This window comes from Calypte anna, chromosome Z (assembly GCF_003957555.1).
Source record: "Calypte anna isolate BGI_N300 chromosome Z, bCalAnn1_v1.p, whole genome shotgun sequence".
NCBI lineage: Eukaryota > Metazoa > Chordata > Aves > Apodiformes > Trochilidae > Calypte > Calypte anna.
Genome location: NC_044274.1, coordinates 28769424 through 28789915, shown reverse-complemented (window position 1 = coordinate 28789915; position 20492 = coordinate 28769424). Strand labels below are relative to the sequence as shown.

The following is a 20492-nucleotide window of genomic DNA, read 5'->3' as shown; positions in this document are numbered from 1 at the left end:
ATCATAACTGCTTCTCTGCATACCCTGATAGTGGTCTTGTAATTTTCAATTGGTAATGAATCACTTTTCAACCAGTAATGAACCACTTTTCAACCTGTAGTACATTTCCCTTTTGGTTTGTAGCAGACCCAGAAGCTCGGTTAGTTATGAGGGTTGCTTGCTCTGCCCACTTCCCTTATCTCTAGAGGGGATGAACTGGTTTTGGTTAACTAGGAGAGTGTTCTTGAAAAACTCCCAGCACTCACTAGCTCCTTTACCCTCCATCGAAGTTTCCCATGGGATTCTTTCCAACTGAGACCTCAACAAACTGATGTTTGCTCTTGTAAACTCCAAAACCTTGGTTCTTTAATTAACCTTCATTGTGCTCAGCAGTATCCCAAACTCCATGGTCACCGCAGCCAAGTCTATCACTAACCAAGATATCACAGAACAGGTTTTCTTGGTTAGTGAGTAGTGAGTCCAGCTATGCCCCATTCCTAGCTGGCACATCCAACATTTGTGTGAGGAAACAGTCTTCTATACATTCCAGGAACTTGAAAGTGTCAGGTGAGATGCGCTGTTGTTCTTCCAACAAATGTCTGGGCAGTTAAATTCTCCCATAAGAACTACATTTTTTTGAGCTGGATCATGCCTGATTGATCTGAGTATTGCTTCATTGGTCACATCATCTTGGTTTGGGGGTTGGTGACACATGCCAACTGTAAGGTCACCCTTGGAGACAACGCCTCTGATTTTGACCCAGAGGCATTCAACAGGGCTACTGTGATTACCATAGTTGGCATCTATAAATTCAAGGTTTTCCATAACATGGAGTGCAACTCCTCTGCCTCTTCACCCCTGCCTGTCTTTACAGAACAGCTATCTATCTATCTATCTATCTATCTATCTATCTATCTATCTATCTATCTATCTATCTATCGCTTTCTATCATGATTCTGCAGTTGTGTGACTCATCCCACCATGTTTCAGTTACTCCAATGATATCATAATTCTAACTGGGCACAGAGCTCTGGCTCCTCCTCTTTATTTCCAAGACCTCATGTGTTTGTATACATACACCAACCTTTGGCTTCTCATATAGGGTGACTGTTGAGGCACATTCTACACTACTATGATTGGCCTGGTTTAATCCCAGATTGGTTGTAGTGGTGGTGGTAGGTGATCATTGCTGTATTGGATCTCTCCACTCAGGTCCTTCTGTTTAAAGCATGCCTCATCACGCTGGCCAGTTGACAGTGACATGCTGCTCCCAGGTCCCTCTTCATTAAACCCAGTTTTATCCCTACCCTCCTTGGAGTTTAGTTCAAAAACCTTCCTGTGAGTGTTCCTAGCCCCTGAGCCGGGGTCTTTTTCCAATTTTGAGATAGGCGTGTCGTCCCATGGCTTGTTATGTGAAAGCCTGCTGATATTATCTCCTTCCCCCTTCAGATCTGGTTTAAAGCCCTGAATGATCCTAAGTGCACAGTATGTTAAATGTTTCCTGGTTTTCCTGTTTCCCTGTTACCATAGTATTTTCTTTCTCTCCAGCGTGGATTTAACAAGTACACAGCATTTGTGTTGCCCCAGAGTTCCTCCAGAAAACTGTACCTTGCACACTTGCACAGATAAGGAAATGATCAGTTGAAGAAAAAAGGACTGATTTTCTTTAGCACCAAACAAAGCAGAAAGGTATCTTGCATAGAACTCCCTTATTCTCTAGCTTTATCCCTGATGCTTTTTTTTTCTTTTTTTTCATTTTTTTTCCCATGCACTATAGATTTTGCATGCACGCACATACACAATGTGTTTAGCAATGTAACAAATTCATCCTAGCAGAACATGTCACTTCAGTGGATAATCATAGTGGAAGAAAGAAAGGCATGTACAAAGAAGGACTGTTCATCTAAAATGCCTGGGTCTTTGCTGGGGATTAGCACAAGAGCAATTTATGCTGCCACATGATTGACATTACATGACCATCCAGTGTACATGGCACACAGCACTCAAGCGGATTATTGTCTTTAAACTACTATTACAGGGATAAAAATACTGTATGACCAGAGTGCTCATTACTGGGGAGGGGGGGTAATTAAATCAAAGTAAGACTGTTGTCCACAATTACCGGTTATGTCGTATTTGCAAGTGGGTTTTTTCTTCTGTGATTAGTTTAAAAATAAATGTAAAGAAATACTGTCAAACAAGGCAAATGTATTTCACCGAGCCTGCTTTACTTACTTGACTGTTGTAGACTGATGACTACAAAGATTAGATCTCCCCAGAGGACAGCACAGCTTGGGGCTAAGAGCAGCTACCAGAAAGATAAGCTTCTCAGCTTGTCTGTTTGCCAATGCCAGCACAAAGCTTCTTCATCTTTTAAGTGCTTCATGAAACTGACACTGAGGAGCTTGTGAAATGAGCACCCCCAGCTGCCTCACAGTGCCCTCTTTCTGAATCACTCTCAGTGAAGAAAATTAATATAGGACTGAAACTGAATTTTCCTCTACATATACTGTATATCACATGACATGCACCAGCAGGCATGAGAGGGAATGCACACATTCAGAGAACATGATAAGCAAATCTTCACAGCATCAGATATAGATTGGGCAAATTCTAAACACAGTTTTCTGCTAGTTTTTCTCCTCTTTGTACCACTTCTCTATAAAAACTTGCATTCGTATGTTTTTTACATGAACTAATTCTTGTTCAGCTGACTCTGAAATACAGTCTGCTCAGCAGAAAGTCCAGACCAGTAACAACCAGTAAAAGTAGTGCTTCACCTCTTCTATATTGCTGTCAGTGGGAATAATCAAATCTGTACTGGCTCTGTGAAGTTATGACTGTAAGCAAAACCAGTATGTCTGCAAAGAAAGCACAAATAAATGCTGAGTGCTCCTAAGATTTCTGAGAAATTAAAATTTCTCACCCTAACAGAATTTTGAGCATCTGAAGGACTCATTGTTCCACATGCTGAACATTATATGTACTTCATTTTTGCAGCTTTACTGTTTTGTGAGATCTGACAGCTGTGGGTTAGAAACTTAATGTTGTGAAAGTCAAGACCTTGTTTCTTCTCAGAAAGAATAGGAAACTCTTTTAGAACAACAAAAGAAGGACATGAGCTTCTCCACGGTGGAGACAAAATTTAAAACAAGTTTCTTAGATCATATTCATTCCACAGTATCTCTGCACATAAAGAGTGAGTCATCTAAGGATCAACAATAAGGCCAATAAATAAAATGATGCATTGTATCCTGACAGGGCAACAGTAAAGTACAGCTACTCTGCCATTTCACCTACAAAATCTGAAATTCAAATGCACGATGAGAACGCATTTTTTTACTAGGTTGTGCCTGTACTTTTGGTCATCAAGTGACTGCTTCTAAAAGCCCACATAAAACAATGACTGGACACCTACAGTGTTCTTAAATTCATACAGTAGCAGAATTTACACTTCTACTACATTGTGCTTATGTTTTTTTAACAGAGCAATTCCTTTTTATTGCCAATACAAATGAATAGTGGACACCTGCTGTCCTCTTATAAAGTAATAAACTCAATTTTGCAGTGGATTTTGGAGCTAACACATTTTTTTTCAGTCTGCCACAGAATTTCCAAACTGGCAATGAAATGGTGACGTGAAACTATGCTTAAATATAGTCGGTCTAGGACTAAAGTGTCCAACAAGGAGAAGGCTGTTGCTCCAGTGTTGCATCTTTTGATTCAATTCCATGATTTTCTGTCAGCCCAGACTAGCGTTTATCATCTTCTGATTCTTGGTCTTCGCAGGCTGCAGGTAGCATCTGCACAGCAGACATGACATCTTTTGTGTAGGCATTTATTTCTCCTTCAGCAACAGAGTCTTGTTGGCTTGGATTACAGGATGGTTCAGATAAGCCAATATAGTCATGGTCAACAACTACTGCACCTCGTAAAAAATAATGATTACCTGTAAAAAAAAAGTATTCACTAAATCAGGTCCATCTGGTTTCATGAAAGCCATACTTAAAGTGTTAGTGATGTGTTAACTTACTTTTCACAACTTTGAGAAAACCTTAAGAATGTTTGGGTGACAGCAGCCTGATAACATGAATTTCCTTATTTCACTGAGTATCAAAAGTTTGGCTGCATCCACAAAATAACACTGGCAGTGCTCCATATGAAGAGTTTCTCTCAGGTAGATCAGTGACTAGCTCAACATCTGCCATAGTCACATACTGTACTAATACCTTAAATGGACATACAGATGCTTCCACTGTTGGGCATACAGAGGCATGTGGATACTCCAGGCTCCTGCTGGGAGATCTTAATACAGCAGGCTTTTTTTATGAAATAAGAGAAATAAAACAGTTTTATAGAATTCAAAGACAACAGTTGTGACTGCTTTCCTCCTATCTAGTCTATGTTTACAGTGTTTGACTTTTCCAAGTGAATTCAAACAAAATGAAAACAATTTGACCAGACAAATTAGAAGTGTAGTTGTCAACATGGAGTTAATATTTGTTTTGGAAGACAAGGTTAGAGTCTATCTTCTCACTCAAATGAGGACTTTATTCTGAAATAAAGTGTTCTATTAAATCAGATTAACCATTCAACAGAAAAGCATCTCTATATTAAGGGCTACAAATTCCTTTGGGAGATACAGGTTCAAAGTGGGACTTCTGTGGGAGCTCCTCTGGAGGAAAAACTGCATTTTCCTGGCCATGTCTCTCCACAGAGAAGCCCTAAATTTTACTGTTTGCACTCCTGAATCACTTGAACACTGGACCTAAAGGCATTCTCTTGAATTTAATATTTAAACCAAACAACACTCAGATAAGGAAAAATGAAATATTGCTTCAGAAACATAAATGTATGTATAAGTTGTCCTGGAACCTCTGCCTGGCTGTAAAGCAACTCAGGTATACCCAGACTGTGAATCTGTGATGCCTGTACTAAGGACTCTGTCCATGCAGTGACTCAGGACTTATCTTTTAGACCAAGAGTATTAGAAAAGGTTATGAAAAAGTACTTTATTTCTGACTGCCCATTCTTACCTGTGAAGATATTTTCCTCACATGAAAAATAAGTGCTCCATTTTCAGGCTTCACTTTTCCTCTTTAAAAGTCCCAAATTCACGTAACTGAAGTGTAATATATGCAAGATACACTTCAGATTTTTGGGGCAGGATAAGCAAATCACTCACAAAGTTGTTAGATAATAAGGTACTCTCCCTTAACATGTATCCTCCCTTCCACATTTATTTCAGACAGAACACTGCAAATGCTTTGTTCCCTTCCAAGGTTATAATACCACTAGTTTGGTGTGACAGACACCAAATTTACACCATAGCAGTAGGAATAATAAATATTTTGCAACTAGAGGTCCACCCCGGCTAAGTCCTTTGTTAGTCCTTTGCTAGAAAGATATGGCTTCTTCAGAGATTAAATTGTTGGCAGAATGTCATTCATTCTGCCATTCACTGACTGGTTTCACTGCTCTTACTCAACTAAAATAATACTCTTTCTTGGCTGATGCTAGACTGGCAATTAATTTGGCAAAGCTTGGTTTACATCTCTATGCAATATGTATGAATATCAGTCTGTAATTTTAAGACTTGCAAGTATTCATAATCCACTGAATCACCTGTGTCAGGAAACTATCTTTATTTACTTCCTGGGAAACAGAAGAAACTCTATGATGATCTACTGCTTCTTCAGTATTTAGTGGTAAACACATTAGGCTCTGATGATACAAAGACAAGCATAGTTAACATCTTATACTGTGATACAATTTACTGAAGTAATTTTAATAGTGGAAGACTGTCGGAATGCTTGACATTCGACTTTGTCCTTTTAAATAAGCAACTTAAGAAGGAACTGAAATCCAAAGAGTGATCATCCAACAGTAACAGTGATGTCTTGGAGACATGACATGCAGTTGGTATCTTGGTTATGAAATCTGTAACTGACACAAATGTCAGCTTCACAAGTGAAATTCCATAATTGTTCCAGAAATTCCAGAGCTGGCAGAAGTCATTAATGGGCCACTCTCTATTGACTGTCAAAGGTCCTGGAAAACAGATGAGGTGCCTGAGGACTGGAGGAAAGCCAATGTCTTCAAAAGGGGAAAAAGACCCAAAAAACTACAGGCTAGTCAGCCTCATCTCCATCACTGAAAAGATGATGGAATAGCTCGTTCTGGGCATCATCTCAAAGCATGTGGAGGAAAAGAAGGTAATCAGAGTAGTCAACATGGATTCACCAAGGGGAAGTCGTATCTGACTTATCTGATAGCCTTCCACAATGGCATGACTGGATGGACAGATGAGAAGAGAGCAGTGAATGTTGTCTACCTTGACTTCAGCAAGGCTTTTGGCATCATCTCCCACAGCATTCTCATAGGCCAGCTCAGGAAGTGTGGGTTAGCTGAATGGATAGTGGGGTGGATTGAAAACTGGATCAAAGAGAATGCTCAGAGGGTTGTCATTAGTGGGGCAGAGTCTAGCTGGAGGTCCATAAGAAGTGATATTCCCCAGGGGTCAGTACTGGGTCCACTGATGTTCAATATACTTATCAATGACCTGGACAAATAGATAGAGTACTCCCTCAGAAGGTTTCCTGATGATACACAATTGCAAGGAGTGACTGACACACCAGAGGGCTGTGCAGCCATCCTGCATGACCTGGACAGGCTGGAGAATTGGGCAGAGAGAAACTGCGTGAGGTTCAACAGGGGCAAGTGTAGGTTACTGCACACAGGGAGGAATAAACCCTTGCACCAGTACAGCTTAGAAGTTGACCTGCTAGAAAGCAGCTCTGTGGAAAAAGACCTGGGTGTCTGGTGGACAAAAGGATGACCATGATGCAGCAATGTGCCCTTGTGGCCAAGGCCAGTGGCACCCTGGGGTACATCAAGAAGTGTGGCAAGCAGATCTAGGGAGGTTATGTTGCCCCTCTACTCTGTCCTGGTGAGGCTCCATCTGGAATAGTATGATCAAATCTGGGCTCCCAAGTCCAAGAAAGATGAGCTACTGCAGAGTCCAGTGGAGGGAAACTAAGATGATTAGGGAACTGGAGCATCTACCACATGAGGAAATCCAGCCATTCCTTTGTAGTGGTGAGACACTGGAGCAGGTTACCCAGGGAGGCTGTGGATGCCTCCTCCTTGGCAGTGTTCAAGGCCACACTGGACAGGGTTTTGAGCAACCTGGTCTAGTGGGATGTGTCCTGGCCCAGGCAGGGGAGTTGGAACTAGATGATCTTTAAAGTCCCTTCAAGCCCAAACCATTCCACAATTCTAAAAAAGGCTGAGGGAGCTGCATCTGTTCAGCCTGGAGAAAACTGAGGTGGGGATGTCATCAAGTAGCTAAAGGGCATGTTTCATGGCCCCCTCAAAAGGACACTTAGTCAGTGCTTGATCTAACAGATCGCATGGCCTGGATGAGCATGAGATCCGTTGGATCAAGCACTGGACGGGTGGAAGGGCCTAAGGAATGGTGATCAATGGAGTTAAACCCAGCTGGTGGCCAGTCACAAGTGGCATTCTTCTGGGCTCAGTGTTGGGACCATTTCTGTTTATCATCTTTGTTTATGATCTTGATAAGGACATAGAGTGTAAAATCAGTAAGTTCACAGACCACACTAAGTTAGGCAGGAGTGTTGATCTACATCAGGATAGGGAGGCTCTACAGAGAGATTTGGATAGACTAGATAGATGGGCCAATGTCAGCAGTATGAGCTCCAACAAGGCCAGTCCTGCACTTCAGCGCCAACAACCCCATGGAACACTACTTGGGGAGGTGTGGCTGGAAAGCTGACAGGCAGAAAAGGACCCGAGGGGTTCTAAATGACAAGCAGCTGAACATGAGCCAGCAGTGTGGCCCGGGGGCTAAGAAAGCCAAGAGCATCCTGGCCTGGATTAGAAATAGTGTGATCAGCAGAAGTAGGGAGGTGATTGTCCCCCTGTATGCAGTACTGGTAAGGCCACACCTTGAGTACTGTGTCCAGTTTTGGGCACCTCAATATAACAGAGATACCAAAGTGCTGGAGTGAGTCTAGAGGAGGGCAATGAAGCTGGTGAAGGGTCTGGAGAATAAATCTAATGAAGAACAATGATGGGGCTGGGACTGTTTAGTTTGAGGAAGAGAAGGCTGATGGGAGACCTCATCACTCTCTTTAGCTACCTGAAAAGACATTGTAGAGAGGTTGGTGCAGCTCTCTTCTCACAGGTAGTTAGTGACAGAACAAGAGGGAATGGCTTCAAGCTGCAACAGGGACATTAGGAAAAAAAGATTTCACAGAAGGAGTGATCAGGCACAGAAATAGGCTGCCCAGGGAGGTGGTTGAGTCACCATCCCTGTATGTCTTTAAGGGTTATTTAGATGTGGTGTTGGGGAATATGTTTAAGGGAGAACTTTGTAGAGTAGGGATGATGGTTGGACTCTATGATCCCAAGGGTGTTTTCCAACCTGATTCTATGATGCTATGATTGTAGGAGGATAGGGCCAGTGTTGTCCAGTGTCAGGACAAGGGGTGATGGCCACAAACTGGAAAAGAAGTTCAACCAAAATATAAGGAAGAACTTCTTTACAGTAACAGAGCACTGGAACAGGGTGCCCAGACAGACAGTAGAACCACTCTCTGAAGACATTCAAAACCTACCTAGATGCCGTGCAACCTTCTCTAGGTGAACCTGCTCTGGCAGGGGGGTTGGACTAGATAATCTCCAGAGGTCCCTTCCAGCCCCTAATATTATGTGATGCTATTATCTTGTAATTAGTTTCAGCTCTGCAAATTCCACATTTTTTGATGTGTTGGAAGAAATTATCATCTCAATGCACTCATGCATTTTGAAGAACCAATGCTTAACCACAAATACCAGTAGGGTGAGGATACTTTTGAACTCTGAACTAAAAAGCAGCTAGTTCTTTGACAGAAATCTTCTGAACACTGAATATTCAATTTTCTCAAAAGACCTGAAACACCTGTCACTGTTTGATTAATGTAGAAGCATTGAAAAAAGGCACATATGAACATGTAAATATGGTAGTTGGCTACGCAAGTCTTTAGTTCTTTGACATAGACTATTTTATGGCTTTAAAGGACACTTTTGTTGTTTAGTTTTTTTTAAACATGTACCACCTGCACTAGTGTCACTAAGCAAACAAAAAGCCTAAACCCAAAAACATGAGCTTTCCATTGAACAAGAAAAATAAATGTGAGCCCTATCTATATCAAAACAGAAAGTCAGAAAATGGTCTTTGAATACAGATCTGCCTAACCAGTACTGCTAACATTTTTTCAGCAGCCAGCATGAACAGGGGCAGACCACAGCTTAAAAGCAAATTTAATGGAAGCTGGTTTTAAACAGACTTCAGACATGCCTTGTTATCTCTGTCCCATGCCCCACACAGGTTTTAAGGCACTGACACTGTTATCCTTACAAACTGCAATTATGTGAATAGTCAGTGTTAGTTTAATTCACTGTGGAGAATGACACTTGTTCACTTTGATAACCTAAAACCAAGATATGACAAAAAAAAACCCAAAAACATATATAAAATACACACATATATATATACCTTTTCCACTGGACCCTCTTATATATGGCTTGAGGTGAGACATCTTGATGGGTCTTTTCAACCTGGATCCTGTGACATCTCTTAATATTGCACAGCCTTTATCTGTGATATAATCTATAACACAAGGACCAATCCATTCTGATTGGAAACGACCATCTTTCCACCAATTTTTTTTTTGCCTGAGGACTTCATGACCAACTTTAAGCTGAGGGGTATTTAGTTGCTCTGGCTTCCTTTTGACAGTGATCTTGTTTCTGGTTTTTTGTTCATCTGAAGTATTTTTCATCACCTGAAGAAAAATACATATGAAATATATTTTCTTTTTCCAAAAGCGATCATGTATTGTCATAGCATTGGTTAATACTGCAGAAGCATTATGTGGTTTTAGCTATATGTAATTCATAACATGTAGGGCTGCAGAGTTCTGAAGAAACTCATTTTATCTTCCTATTTCAAACATACATAGACAACAGTTTTCAGCTTTTACAGATACACAGTCCTCTTACGTCAGATATGAAATCCTTGGCACTAGGCCTCTTTTAAGATTACACCCTGCAAATACATAGAATTTGTACTCTCGAATCCAGGGATCAAAGGGAAAAAAACAAAAAAATCCCCAAAAGACCCCACATCGCTCTAAAAGTTTTGTTTTACTTTACACTTCAAGGCTTTTCAGCTTTTTTTTTTTTTTAATCTTCAGTCTTCCTACGAGTAAAATCTGAATACATAACATTTACCTGGCAATTTGAGGTTTTTTCTTCTTCCAGTTCTTTATTGGCTTTTTTAGTTGCTTCAAATATTTTGGCAAACATACTGTATTTTCCTTCCACGCATGTATTCAATGGCTCAACAACATGTGGGTTACGATTAAACATTTGGAAATATGGAATGTTTTGATCTGGCTCCTATTTAAACAGGGAGCAAAAAGCAAGGAAATTAAGCATACAGCTTCACAGATGTTCTGAAGGACTTCAGTCAAAAAAGGAAGAACCTTCACATACCAAATTTGTCAAATTGAAAGCATAGGCAATAGCAGACAAATGCTCATCCCAATCATTTGGATGGTCTGTGCAGTATTTGTTAAGGAAAGCTTTGATTGTCTTGCATGTTCTTTCTTTTACATCATCTGTCTGAGGATAAGACAGTACAATTTCTTTCATTCCAAACAGTGCAAATAGTTCTTCATTTATCTTCAGAAGAAAAAGAACACAATTACTGAAGGTTCCGTTCCTCTTCATCACAGTTCAAGTAAACAAACTTTTCCATCCCCTTTGTTGCTATGCCAGTGATAGCACAAGCCTTACATACATATACTCAGCAATCAGTCCAGTGCTGAGAGAGCTAAAGGAATCATACTTAGGAGTCATACTTGATGGTTTCTAAACATATTTCTGCCCCTAACTCAATTTGTAATTTCTTCCATATCAGTCTCATCATTTCATTATCTCTGAGAGGATTTAAGTGTGAAAAATACTTAATACACTGCAGACTTATGTCAAAAATACCTTTAGCTATACTATACAGATTGATTGATAAAAGACATAATGTTTTAGTATGAAAGCTTGTGCCAGTTCAACTGTTTTTGTCCCAAAACCTGCACTGCGACTGCCAGAAAATAATTTGCTTTCTTGTTAAGCCAAAGAATAAAACTGTGGGAAATGTTACACAATGTTACAATTGCAATTAATATGTCATTTTTTTCTGTGTGCTGACTTTTTTTTCTTAATTAAAAAAAAGAAGAAGATTTACGGTCTTGTTCAAGAATGATATAAAATACAAACTTAATAAAGGGGAAAAGGTTTTTTTTTTTGAAAAAAAAGAAAACAGCCACATAAAGACCTACCTGATAAACAAATTCTTTCCCTTTATCAATAGGCATTTTTTGAGGTGGCCCATATGAGAAAAACATAGTTATGATTGCCTTAGCAATTTCAGCTGCTGATGCATCATGCAGTGGCAAGATAACAGCCCATCTTGTAAACAAATCTGTCATAATTATGGCATACTTGTGGCTTCTGTTGGTAACACTAAAAGGTCCCATTAGGTCTATACTGACTGCTGTCCATGGATCCTCTGCTTTGATAGGGTGTGGTTTGGATGCTGTTGTGGTTGTATTCTTTGCCATTTGGCAACGCTGGCAAGCATACACCTAATGAAAAAATCAGGGAAGATACTATCAATAAAAAGTGATGCTGAACGTTTAACTCAATCAGCAGGATAATAAATACCAACTGTTCCTCTGTAAGTTAGGTTAGACTGGGAAATGCAAAAAAGTTCAATTTATCATGGTTATTTTTCACCCTTAGATTTTTCAGTCCCAACAAAACTAAAACAAAACAACAGTCAAAGCCAGGAGAAGAACATGTGCAGGAATTCATAGCTGAACTCTACCCATCCTAAAAGCACTGTCCTCTTCCATGTCCACAGTATCAATTTTAATATCCATTACCATCTGTAAATACTAAAGGACGTATGAAGCAGGGGGGATGGCAAGAAAGTCCATATTGTTCCTGTTTTGGTTCTATTGTATATACTATGGCTGAAAAGCATTTGCAACATACTTAACTTTCCATGCATAACATGGATCAATTTCATTTACAGGACAGAGACCCTTTGTCCAAATCTGAATTGAAAGTAAAGACTCATTTTCAGTTCAAGTTACAGTTACATATCAATTCAAAGTATTCAGCTGATGCAGCAAGCGGATAGCAATAGTAATTTGGCCATAAAAGGCATTTTGCTTGCTACCTCCCTGGGGCCTGGATAAAGGATGCTGTTAGGAAACTTCCCACCTGGTTAAGGACCTCAGACTACTACCCAGTTTTGGTCTTTCAAGTGAGTAGTGACAAGGTGGTAACAAGATCATCCAAATCAATAGAGAGAGATTTCAGGGCTCTGGGTCAACTCATTAAGGGATCGGGAGCACAGGTTCTGTTCTTCTCCATTCCTCTAAGGACATTAATGGAAGAGAGTACTAACAGGAACAGTCATCAGGTTAATTCATGGCTCAGAGACTGGTGTCATTGGCAAGGCCTTGGGTTCTTCAATCATGGGTTACTTTACAAGACACCAAGCCTACTGGCATCAAGAAGAATCCAACTGTCTCAGAGGGGAAAAGGATGCTAGGGTAGGAGCTAGTGGTGCTGACTGACAAGGCTTTAAACTAGATTTGAAGGAGATAAATTTGAGTCTGTCAAAAGTAAGCTTAAGTGTAATTATAAGATTAAGCATAATCCCCCATGCTGGGATTTGTAGGATAGCATGTTAAAGAAGACTAGGTCTAGCTACCTGAGTTGAGAGGGGTGATAGTGATACAGTGGGAAATGAAAGGCCAAGGTTGTTGATGGCTCAGAAACAATCAAAATGCCTGAGACCCAGGTGGGAATTAGGGCCCCTTGACACCAGAAAGGTGTCACGATCATTAATTCACCTGAAGTGCATCTATACCAATGAGTGCAGTATGGGCAACAAACAAGAGGAGCTGGAAGTCATGATGAAGCAGGAAAGCTCTGATGTAGCGGCTGTCACAGAAAGATGGTGGGATACCTCACACAACTGGAGTGCTACAGTTGATAGCTACCAGCTCTTCAATGGGATAGCCAAGGAAGGAGAGGTGGGCTGGCCCTGTGGATTATGAATATGAATGTCTAGAATTAGACTATAATGATGACAAGGTAGAGCCTATTTGGGTCAGGATTAGGGATAAGGCCAACAAGGCTGATACAGCTCTGGGAGTTTGCTACAGACCTCCCAACCAGGGCAGTGAGGTGGATCAACTCTTCTATAAACGCCTGAGTAAAATCTTGCAGTCATTTGCCCTTGTTCTTGTGGGGAACTTCAACTTCCCTGACATCTGCTAGAATTACAACACAGCAGAGAGGGAAGAAGTCCTGACAGTTCCTGGGATATGATGAAGATAACTTCCTAACACAGCTGGTGATTGAACCAACAAGGCAAGGTGACCTACTAGACCTGCTCTTTCTGAACAGAGAAAGGCAGGTTGGAGATGTAACAGCTGGGGACCATCTTAGGCATACCAATAGATGAACTGTTAAGAGCTCTCCACTCTTAAAGATGCCAGGAGGAAGGGGTAGCAAAACTGCTACCCTGGTCTCCCAAAGGGCACTTTAGCCTCTTCAGCAGCTTGACAGCCACAATTCCTTGGGAATCTGTTCTGAGAGATATAGGAGTCCAGGATGGCTGGAAGCTCTTCAAGGAGGAAGTCTTGAAGGCACAGGAGCAGACCATCCCCATGAGCTGCAAGGTGAGCCAGCAGCATAGAAGACCAGCTTGGTTGAATAGGAAGCTTTGGCTGGCTCCCAGGAAGAAAAAGAGAACTTATGACCTTTGAAGGAAGGGGCAGGCCACTCAGGAAGACCACAAAAATGCTGTGTGGCTATGCATGGAGGGAATTAAAAACTCCAAAGCCCAACTAGAAATTAATCTGGCCTGCATGGCTAAGGATAACAGGGAAAGCTTTTATAAATATATTATTAACGAAAGGAAGATAAAGGAGAACCTCCATGACATAATAGATGCAGAAAGAAACATGCTGACAAAAGATGAGAAAAAAGCTGAGATGCTTAATGACTTGTTTGCCTCAGCCTTTAGTTGCAGGTCCATTTATATTGAGGGAATCCAACTCCTTGAGGTAGAGGCCAGGGACCAGGAGCAGAGCAATCCCCCCATAATCCAGGAGGAGGTGGTCAGTGACCTGCTGCACAACATGGACGTGCAAAAATCCATGGGACTGGATGGGATGCACCCAGGAGTACTGAAAGAACTTGAGCGGTGCTCACAAAGCCACTTTCCATCATTTATCAGCAGTTCTGGCTCACTGGAAAGATACCAGAAGACTGGAAAACTGCCAAAGTAATCACAATACATAAGAAGGGATGGAAGGATGATGCAGGAAATTACAGACCTGTCAGTCTGACCTCAGTAGAAGCTGATGGAGTAGATCATCCTGAGTGCCATTATGCAGTACACACAGAACAATCAGATCGGGCCCAGTCAGCGTGGGTTAATGAGGGGCAAGTCCTGTATGACTACCCTGATCTCCTTCTATGACAGTTCCCTCTTACTGGATGAGGGAAGTGCTGCGGATGTTTTGACCCTCAACTTTGGCGAGGCCTTTGACAAGATTCCTCACAGCATTCTCCTAGAGAAGCTGTCTGCTTGTGGCTTGGATGGGCATATGCTCTATTGGATTAAAAACTGGTTGGACAGGCAGGTCCAAAGAGTTGTGCTGAATGAAGTTAAATCCAGTTGGCAGCCAGTCATGCATTGTGTTCCCCAGGACTCAGTGCTGGGGCCACTCCTGTTTAACATCTTCATTGTTTTGGATGAGCAGATAGAATGCATCCTCAGTAAATCTGCAGATGACACTAAGTTGGGTGGCAGTGTCAATCTGCTAGGGGGTAGGAAGGCTCTGCAGGGGGATCTAGACAGGCTTGATTAATAGGTCAAGGCCTATTACATGAGTTTCAATAAGGCCAATGTCAAGAACTGCACTTTGGCCACAACAACCCCCAGCAGTGCTGCAGGCTTGGGGAGGAGTGGCTGAAGAGTTGCCCTGCAGAGAGACATGGGGATGTTGATTGACAGCTGGCTGATCAGGAGCCACCAGTGTGCCCAGGTGGCCAAGAAGGCCAACACCATCCTGGCCTGCATCAGGAATAATGGGACCAGCAGGACCAGGGTGGTGATCCTGTCTCTATATTTAGTGAGGCCCCACCTTGTGTCCTGTGTGCAGTTCTGGGCACCACAGCTTCAGAGGGACATCGAGGTGCTGGAGAGGGTGGAGAGAAGGACAAATAGGCTGATTAGGGGTCTGAAGAACAGACCTTATGAGGACATGCTGAGGGAACTGGGCCTGTTCAGTTTGGAGAAAAAAAGCCTGAGGGGAGACCTCATTGCTCTCTTCAGCTACCTGAAAGGAGGTGGTAGTGAGACAGATGTTGGCCTGTTCTCCCTGGTGACCAGGGACAGCACAAGAAGAAATGGGGTCAAGCTCTGCCAGGGGAGGTTCATGTTGGATATTAGAAAAAAATTCTTCACAGAAAGTAGCTAAACAATGGAACAGGCTGTGCAGGGAGCTGGTTGAGGCACCATCCCTGGAGGTGTTAAAAAACAGGCAGATGAAGTGCTGCAGTGGATGGATTAGTGGTATGGGTTGTAGGGTTGGATACTATGATCTTAAAGGTCTTTTCCAACCTCGATGATTCTGTGACTACACATATAGTTTCCTCAAGCACCACATTCTGCATGGAGATCCTACCCATATATATATCGGTAAAGGAGAAGAAACTTTCCCAAGCAGTAATTTAACTATTTCCTCAACATGCATAATTATATGGCAGAGGCCATATATATATGGTGCATACATATATGGTGCATATATATATGCACCATTTGCATATTCTTATCTGTTGGCAGTAAATATGGCCACATAGATATGAGAAGTATCTATGCAAAAGAAGTTCCTCTCAAAGACTGGATGTGCCCTGCACACTGAAAGGCAGTGTGGCTCCCCACTACTGTGTAACATTTGGCAATATACAAGCCATGTGGTCAGTAGTAAAAGAAAAGAGAAAAAGGAAATATTATCCTTCGGCAAGAAGACCTTTTAAAATTTAATTGGAAGCTTAAGTTTCCCTGTCATAAAGCAGTATAGGTGCTTGCTGTAACAGTCATGACACAAAACCTAACAGACTACATTAAAAAAAAATCCTGCAGCTATGAGACCATACCCACTGCTTGACGTCATTTGTTACAGAGGTCCAGTAGTAATTAGATTCCACTAAAGTCAGTGTCCTTGATATGCCATGATGAGTGCCAGCAGCATTTTCGTGGCATTTCTCAAGCACATTTTTCTTCTCTTCATCTGAAACAATTACCAGGCGCATTTGTTTTCTGTCTTTTCCAACATAGAACAATTTATTTTCTGAAAGAAGAAAAGTACCAGCAAATTATATGCAAGTGCTTTGTCTTTTGTTTAGTTTACTAAACTGCTGGGCCTGATTCAGTACAGAATGTATTAAATCAGCTTCAGTTCACTCCTGTGCCAATGGAGCTTTTACACTTACAAACTATTTCCTCCAAAAAACAAATCTGTTCACCTGCATTTATTAGCCTGGACATGAGGCATTACAAGGACAAGTTAGAATGCAAACAACATTCCCACAGGAAGTTGACTGAAACACAAGCTAATGCAGGGTGTGGGAAAGGGAAGCAGGATTTGCTAGAAGACTTTACTGCCCAACTGCCAGCAACCTGACACTCCAATCTGCTACTTAAAACTCCTGACTGCTTTCTCTCTGTATAGACTTGGACAGCTTGATGTGATTGAGAGAGCACACCAGGCTACGAAGGCTCATATACCACTCAGATGAAAAGAGCCAGGAAGGGACAGAAGGCTCAAAGATGACAGGTGGCAAAGCCACCCTTGCACCTCTCCCAGACATGCAGAGCATCCTCCAGACCTGCTAAAGAAAGCATTCCTTGTCTCCTTTCTGTAGCCCTTTGAATTGTGGACTGCAACAGCTATGCAATTCCTCAGTATCTAGAACAAGGCTTGGCTTTTAAGGTAGATATACAATCCCTCCTGGAAAGGGATAAAGCATATTGAATTTCTGTAGAGTTCCTGTTATATATTAATAAGAATTGAGCAGACTTTTTGTTTTATGAGAATGTACATGAAAAATCATAAAGTGCTGCAGCACAAGATCCCACTTTCTTTTCTATCAACAAGTCTTCACCTAAAATGTTTATTATCAGAGTACATTGAGAAAGTATTTTTACCTTTGAAAACAAATTTTTTGGCTGCTCTCCTGATTCCACTTCTTTCACTTGATAATGTTGTAGGATGATACTCCCCTGTTCGCTTGTAGTATGCAATCTGCTTCAGGTGGAGCCCACCATTTTTTCCACTACGGACCATTGCTAACCTGGACAAAATGTACAGTACTTGTTAGATGAAACAGCCATTAGAGGAACACATCTTCTGTTTTTACTGGTTTCTTTGTGCGATCCTTATACCTTAAGAGTATGTTACAATAACCATTGCACTGCTGTCGATATATACCCATGCTGTCAACCTAAGTAATAAGGAACTATGCTTTACACACTACTTTTATTCTACACATAGAATTGTCAACCTGTATTTTTTAAGCTTTCAAACAGCAGAGACTTCCACTACCTTTACTGGATGTGAGAGGAGGAGAATGAGACTAGGGAGAAAGAAGTTGCCCTTCTCACTCCTAAACATTTGGACAGCTCTCAAATGCAAATATGCTAGAGATCAGATTATTCCGAAGAGCCACTCTAGTTAAAAAAAAAAACCTACAGACAAATAGGAAAAAGCTCCCCAGACGGAAACTGACAAATCTGTTTTGTTCACTAATTCATCTGACATTTAGGTTCTGACGTCCCAAACCAGACTCAGCTTGTAAGTTAATACTGCATTTCCTGACACAGGCTGACCTCCCTGATCACATTAATAAACTCAAATATCATAACTAAAATGTCTAAATGGTACAGGGAAAGTCTGAGTCTAGCAAAGATAGCATCAGAATATTAGCTGTTAATGATAACCAGAAATATTCATGCAGGCTCTGTGTGATTTCAGTGATGTTGCTTTTTTGGATATTTTTTTTTCCTCCCCCAAAAAAGCCTGTTCCAGCTGCAATGAAGAAGTAGATGGAGCATCAGTTTGACCCTCCTCTAATTGACATATACAAGAGCACGATAAAGCTTGAGGTCTGCCATATTATTTCAATTCCTGCAGTTCCCATTATAAAAGTTTGCAAGATTGTACATAAGACAATGAAGAAATAAAGACACTACTAAATTAATTAAATACTATCCATATACATTTAACTTAACTAGTAGGATCCTGATACAGCAAACTGTTACAGGGCTTCAGTAGTCTGCTGGGTTGCTGCCTAAGAGGACAACATGATCCTACTTTCTGCATATTTATTTTCCTATGTCCCTACTAGTTCCCCCCATACCTAAGCCCACTATTAGAAAAAAACCCTGAAAATCTCCTGGTTTTGTTATTTAGAATAAACCATATTACATCAGACAATGAGAATAAAGATTACTTGGGGGCCAGTTGTCTTTAATATGTTTATTAATGATCTGGATGAGGGGATTGATTATATCCTCAACCAGTCTGCAGAACACCATGTTACGTGCAAGGGATGATTTGCCTGAGGGTTGGATGTTTTGGGCCTCCCACTGCAGGAGACAGTGAGGTGCTGGAGCATGTCCAAAGAAGGGCAACAAAGAGGAGTGTCTGAGGGAACTGAGGTTGTTCCCAGGCCTTATCACTCCCTATAGTTACCTGATAGGAGGTCGTAGCAAAGAAGGTGCTGGTCTCTTCTCCCAGGTAAAAAGTGAAAACGGCCTGAAGTTGCACCAGGGGAGGTTTAGATTGGTTATTAGGAAACTTTTCTTCATGAAAAGGGATGTCAAGCACTGGAACAGGCTGCCAGGTTGCCCAGAGAAGTGGCTGAGTTGCTACTTCTGGAGGTATTTCAAAGGTGTGTAGCTGTGGTGCTTAAGGACCTGGTCTCGTGGTGAACTTGACAGTTGTAGGCTCATGTTGATCTTTTCTAATCAAAACAATAGTATGATTTTATAATTCATATACTATTCCATCAATACTCATAACAGATCTGGTAGTCTGTAAAAACCAGACTTTTACAATCAGAAACCAGCGGACATCTTTGAAGCTGGAAAATAATACACTGCTTTACAGTCAAAGAAAGTATTTCATCACAGAGAATGAAACCCCCATGTAACCAGGGCTCTTCTTATTTCAGTGTGTTGGCCAAAATAATCATACCTAGTAACACTTAACTATTTTACATTTTAATGCCCATTTTTGCCCACCCACAATCTCAACCATTACTACAGAACTTTAATTTAAGCCCTGCTTTTGAGTACTTCCCCTATCTCTACCTGCAGTTCCTATCAGAAACAGTGGCCATAGAGTCTGGTATACATCTTTTTTAACCAAGTGCATGCTTCCAAGAACTTGTACATGGATGGTCTCACACCAGACATCCCTCCCTGACTTTTGAAAGCTTCAGCTGTTTTTGACACAAACCCCCACTATTTCAGAACACCTTTACTTCTTAGATACCTCCACCTTCATCCTTGGCAACATGATAGGTTTCTGACAGCATCACACACAAGCCTCAATCAGGATGGAAAACCTACTGCAAGTGGCAGCACTGCTGCCTTAGAGGCACAGGCAGGTACGTTAAACCACTGCCCCGACCCCTAAACATCACCTGGCGAGTGTCCCCTTACCATTTACTGCGAACACACCACACGTGTGGGCACAGGACCGGTGGGCAGGCATGGCCCCTGCAGGACTGATACTATCTGGGGACGGGACGATGGAGGTACCATAAGCCGAGGCATCAGCCGTACCTCCCCGGAGCGTCTCGGAGGGGATCCCGCCCGCTCTCAGCATCTCCCACTCCGGCGATGCTACAGCACCAGGGCCGCACACAGCTTTACTCCCGCTCTTGGCAACGCGGACCCCCGGAGGGACAGACAGGTAAGACACAGCGGGAAGGACAGAGGGGCAGACAGACATACAGACACCCCGACAGAGACAGACGTACACGTGTAGGCGTGGCGAGCCTCACGCATGCGCTAAGAGGCGTCGCTGCGATCTTTTTCCTCCTTCCCGTCCCCGTCGTCCCGCCCCACCCTCTCCGCCCCGCTCCGAGGCAGTCGGTTCGTCGAGCTCCGTGTAGAGTCTCCGGGGCCTTGGGCACGCACCTGCTCCAGGAGAGGTATCGGCATAAGCGGTCACCGGGCTCGCAGGCCGCTAGCCCGGCCTCTGCCCTGCCGGGTGAGTGTAGCGGCGGCCCTTGCACCTCGGGACTTATGTGGTGCCCCCGGAAGTGACTGGAGAGGGGGTGGGGCC

At 42.1% G+C, this 20492-nt stretch overlaps 1 protein-coding gene across 1 annotated transcript; it reads right to left on the bottom strand.

The window, feature by feature from the left end:
- Nucleotides 1-3016: 3016 nt before the first annotated feature.
- GIN1 (gypsy retrotransposon integrase 1) lies at nucleotides 3017-20446 on the bottom strand. Its single transcript, XM_030467031.1, has 9 exons — nucleotides 20345-20446; nucleotides 18891-19161; nucleotides 17345-17490; nucleotides 16294-16487; nucleotides 11385-11690; nucleotides 10543-10731; nucleotides 10279-10446; nucleotides 9542-9830; nucleotides 3017-3928 (listed from the first exon to the last, which is right to left on the bottom strand). Exons 2-9 carry the CDS (start codon nucleotides 19004-19006, stop codon nucleotides 3732-3734), a joined length of 1605 nt encoding a protein of 534 aa, XP_030322891.1. The 5' UTR covers nucleotides 19007-19161; nucleotides 20345-20446; the 3' UTR covers nucleotides 3017-3731.
- Between the last annotated feature and the right edge of the window lie 46 nt (nucleotides 20447-20492).

What these genes read in the sequence shown, in the direction of transcription:
- GIN1 (XM_030467031.1), bottom strand. Translation starts at nt 19,006, where the DNA reads ATGAAGAAAAGTTTCCTAATAACCAATCTAAACCTCCCCTGGTGCAAC. An exon ending in CAAATGACGTCAAGCAGTGG is followed by an intron (nt 11,691 to 16,293) that starts GTATGGTCTCAT and finishes TTTTTTCATTAG; the next exon opens with GTGTATGCTTGCCAGCGTTG. An exon ending in AAGAGGGTCCAGTGGAAAAG is followed by an intron (nt 3,929 to 9,541) that starts GTATATATATAT and finishes TTTTTTTTACAG; the next exon opens with GTAATCATTATTTTTTACGA.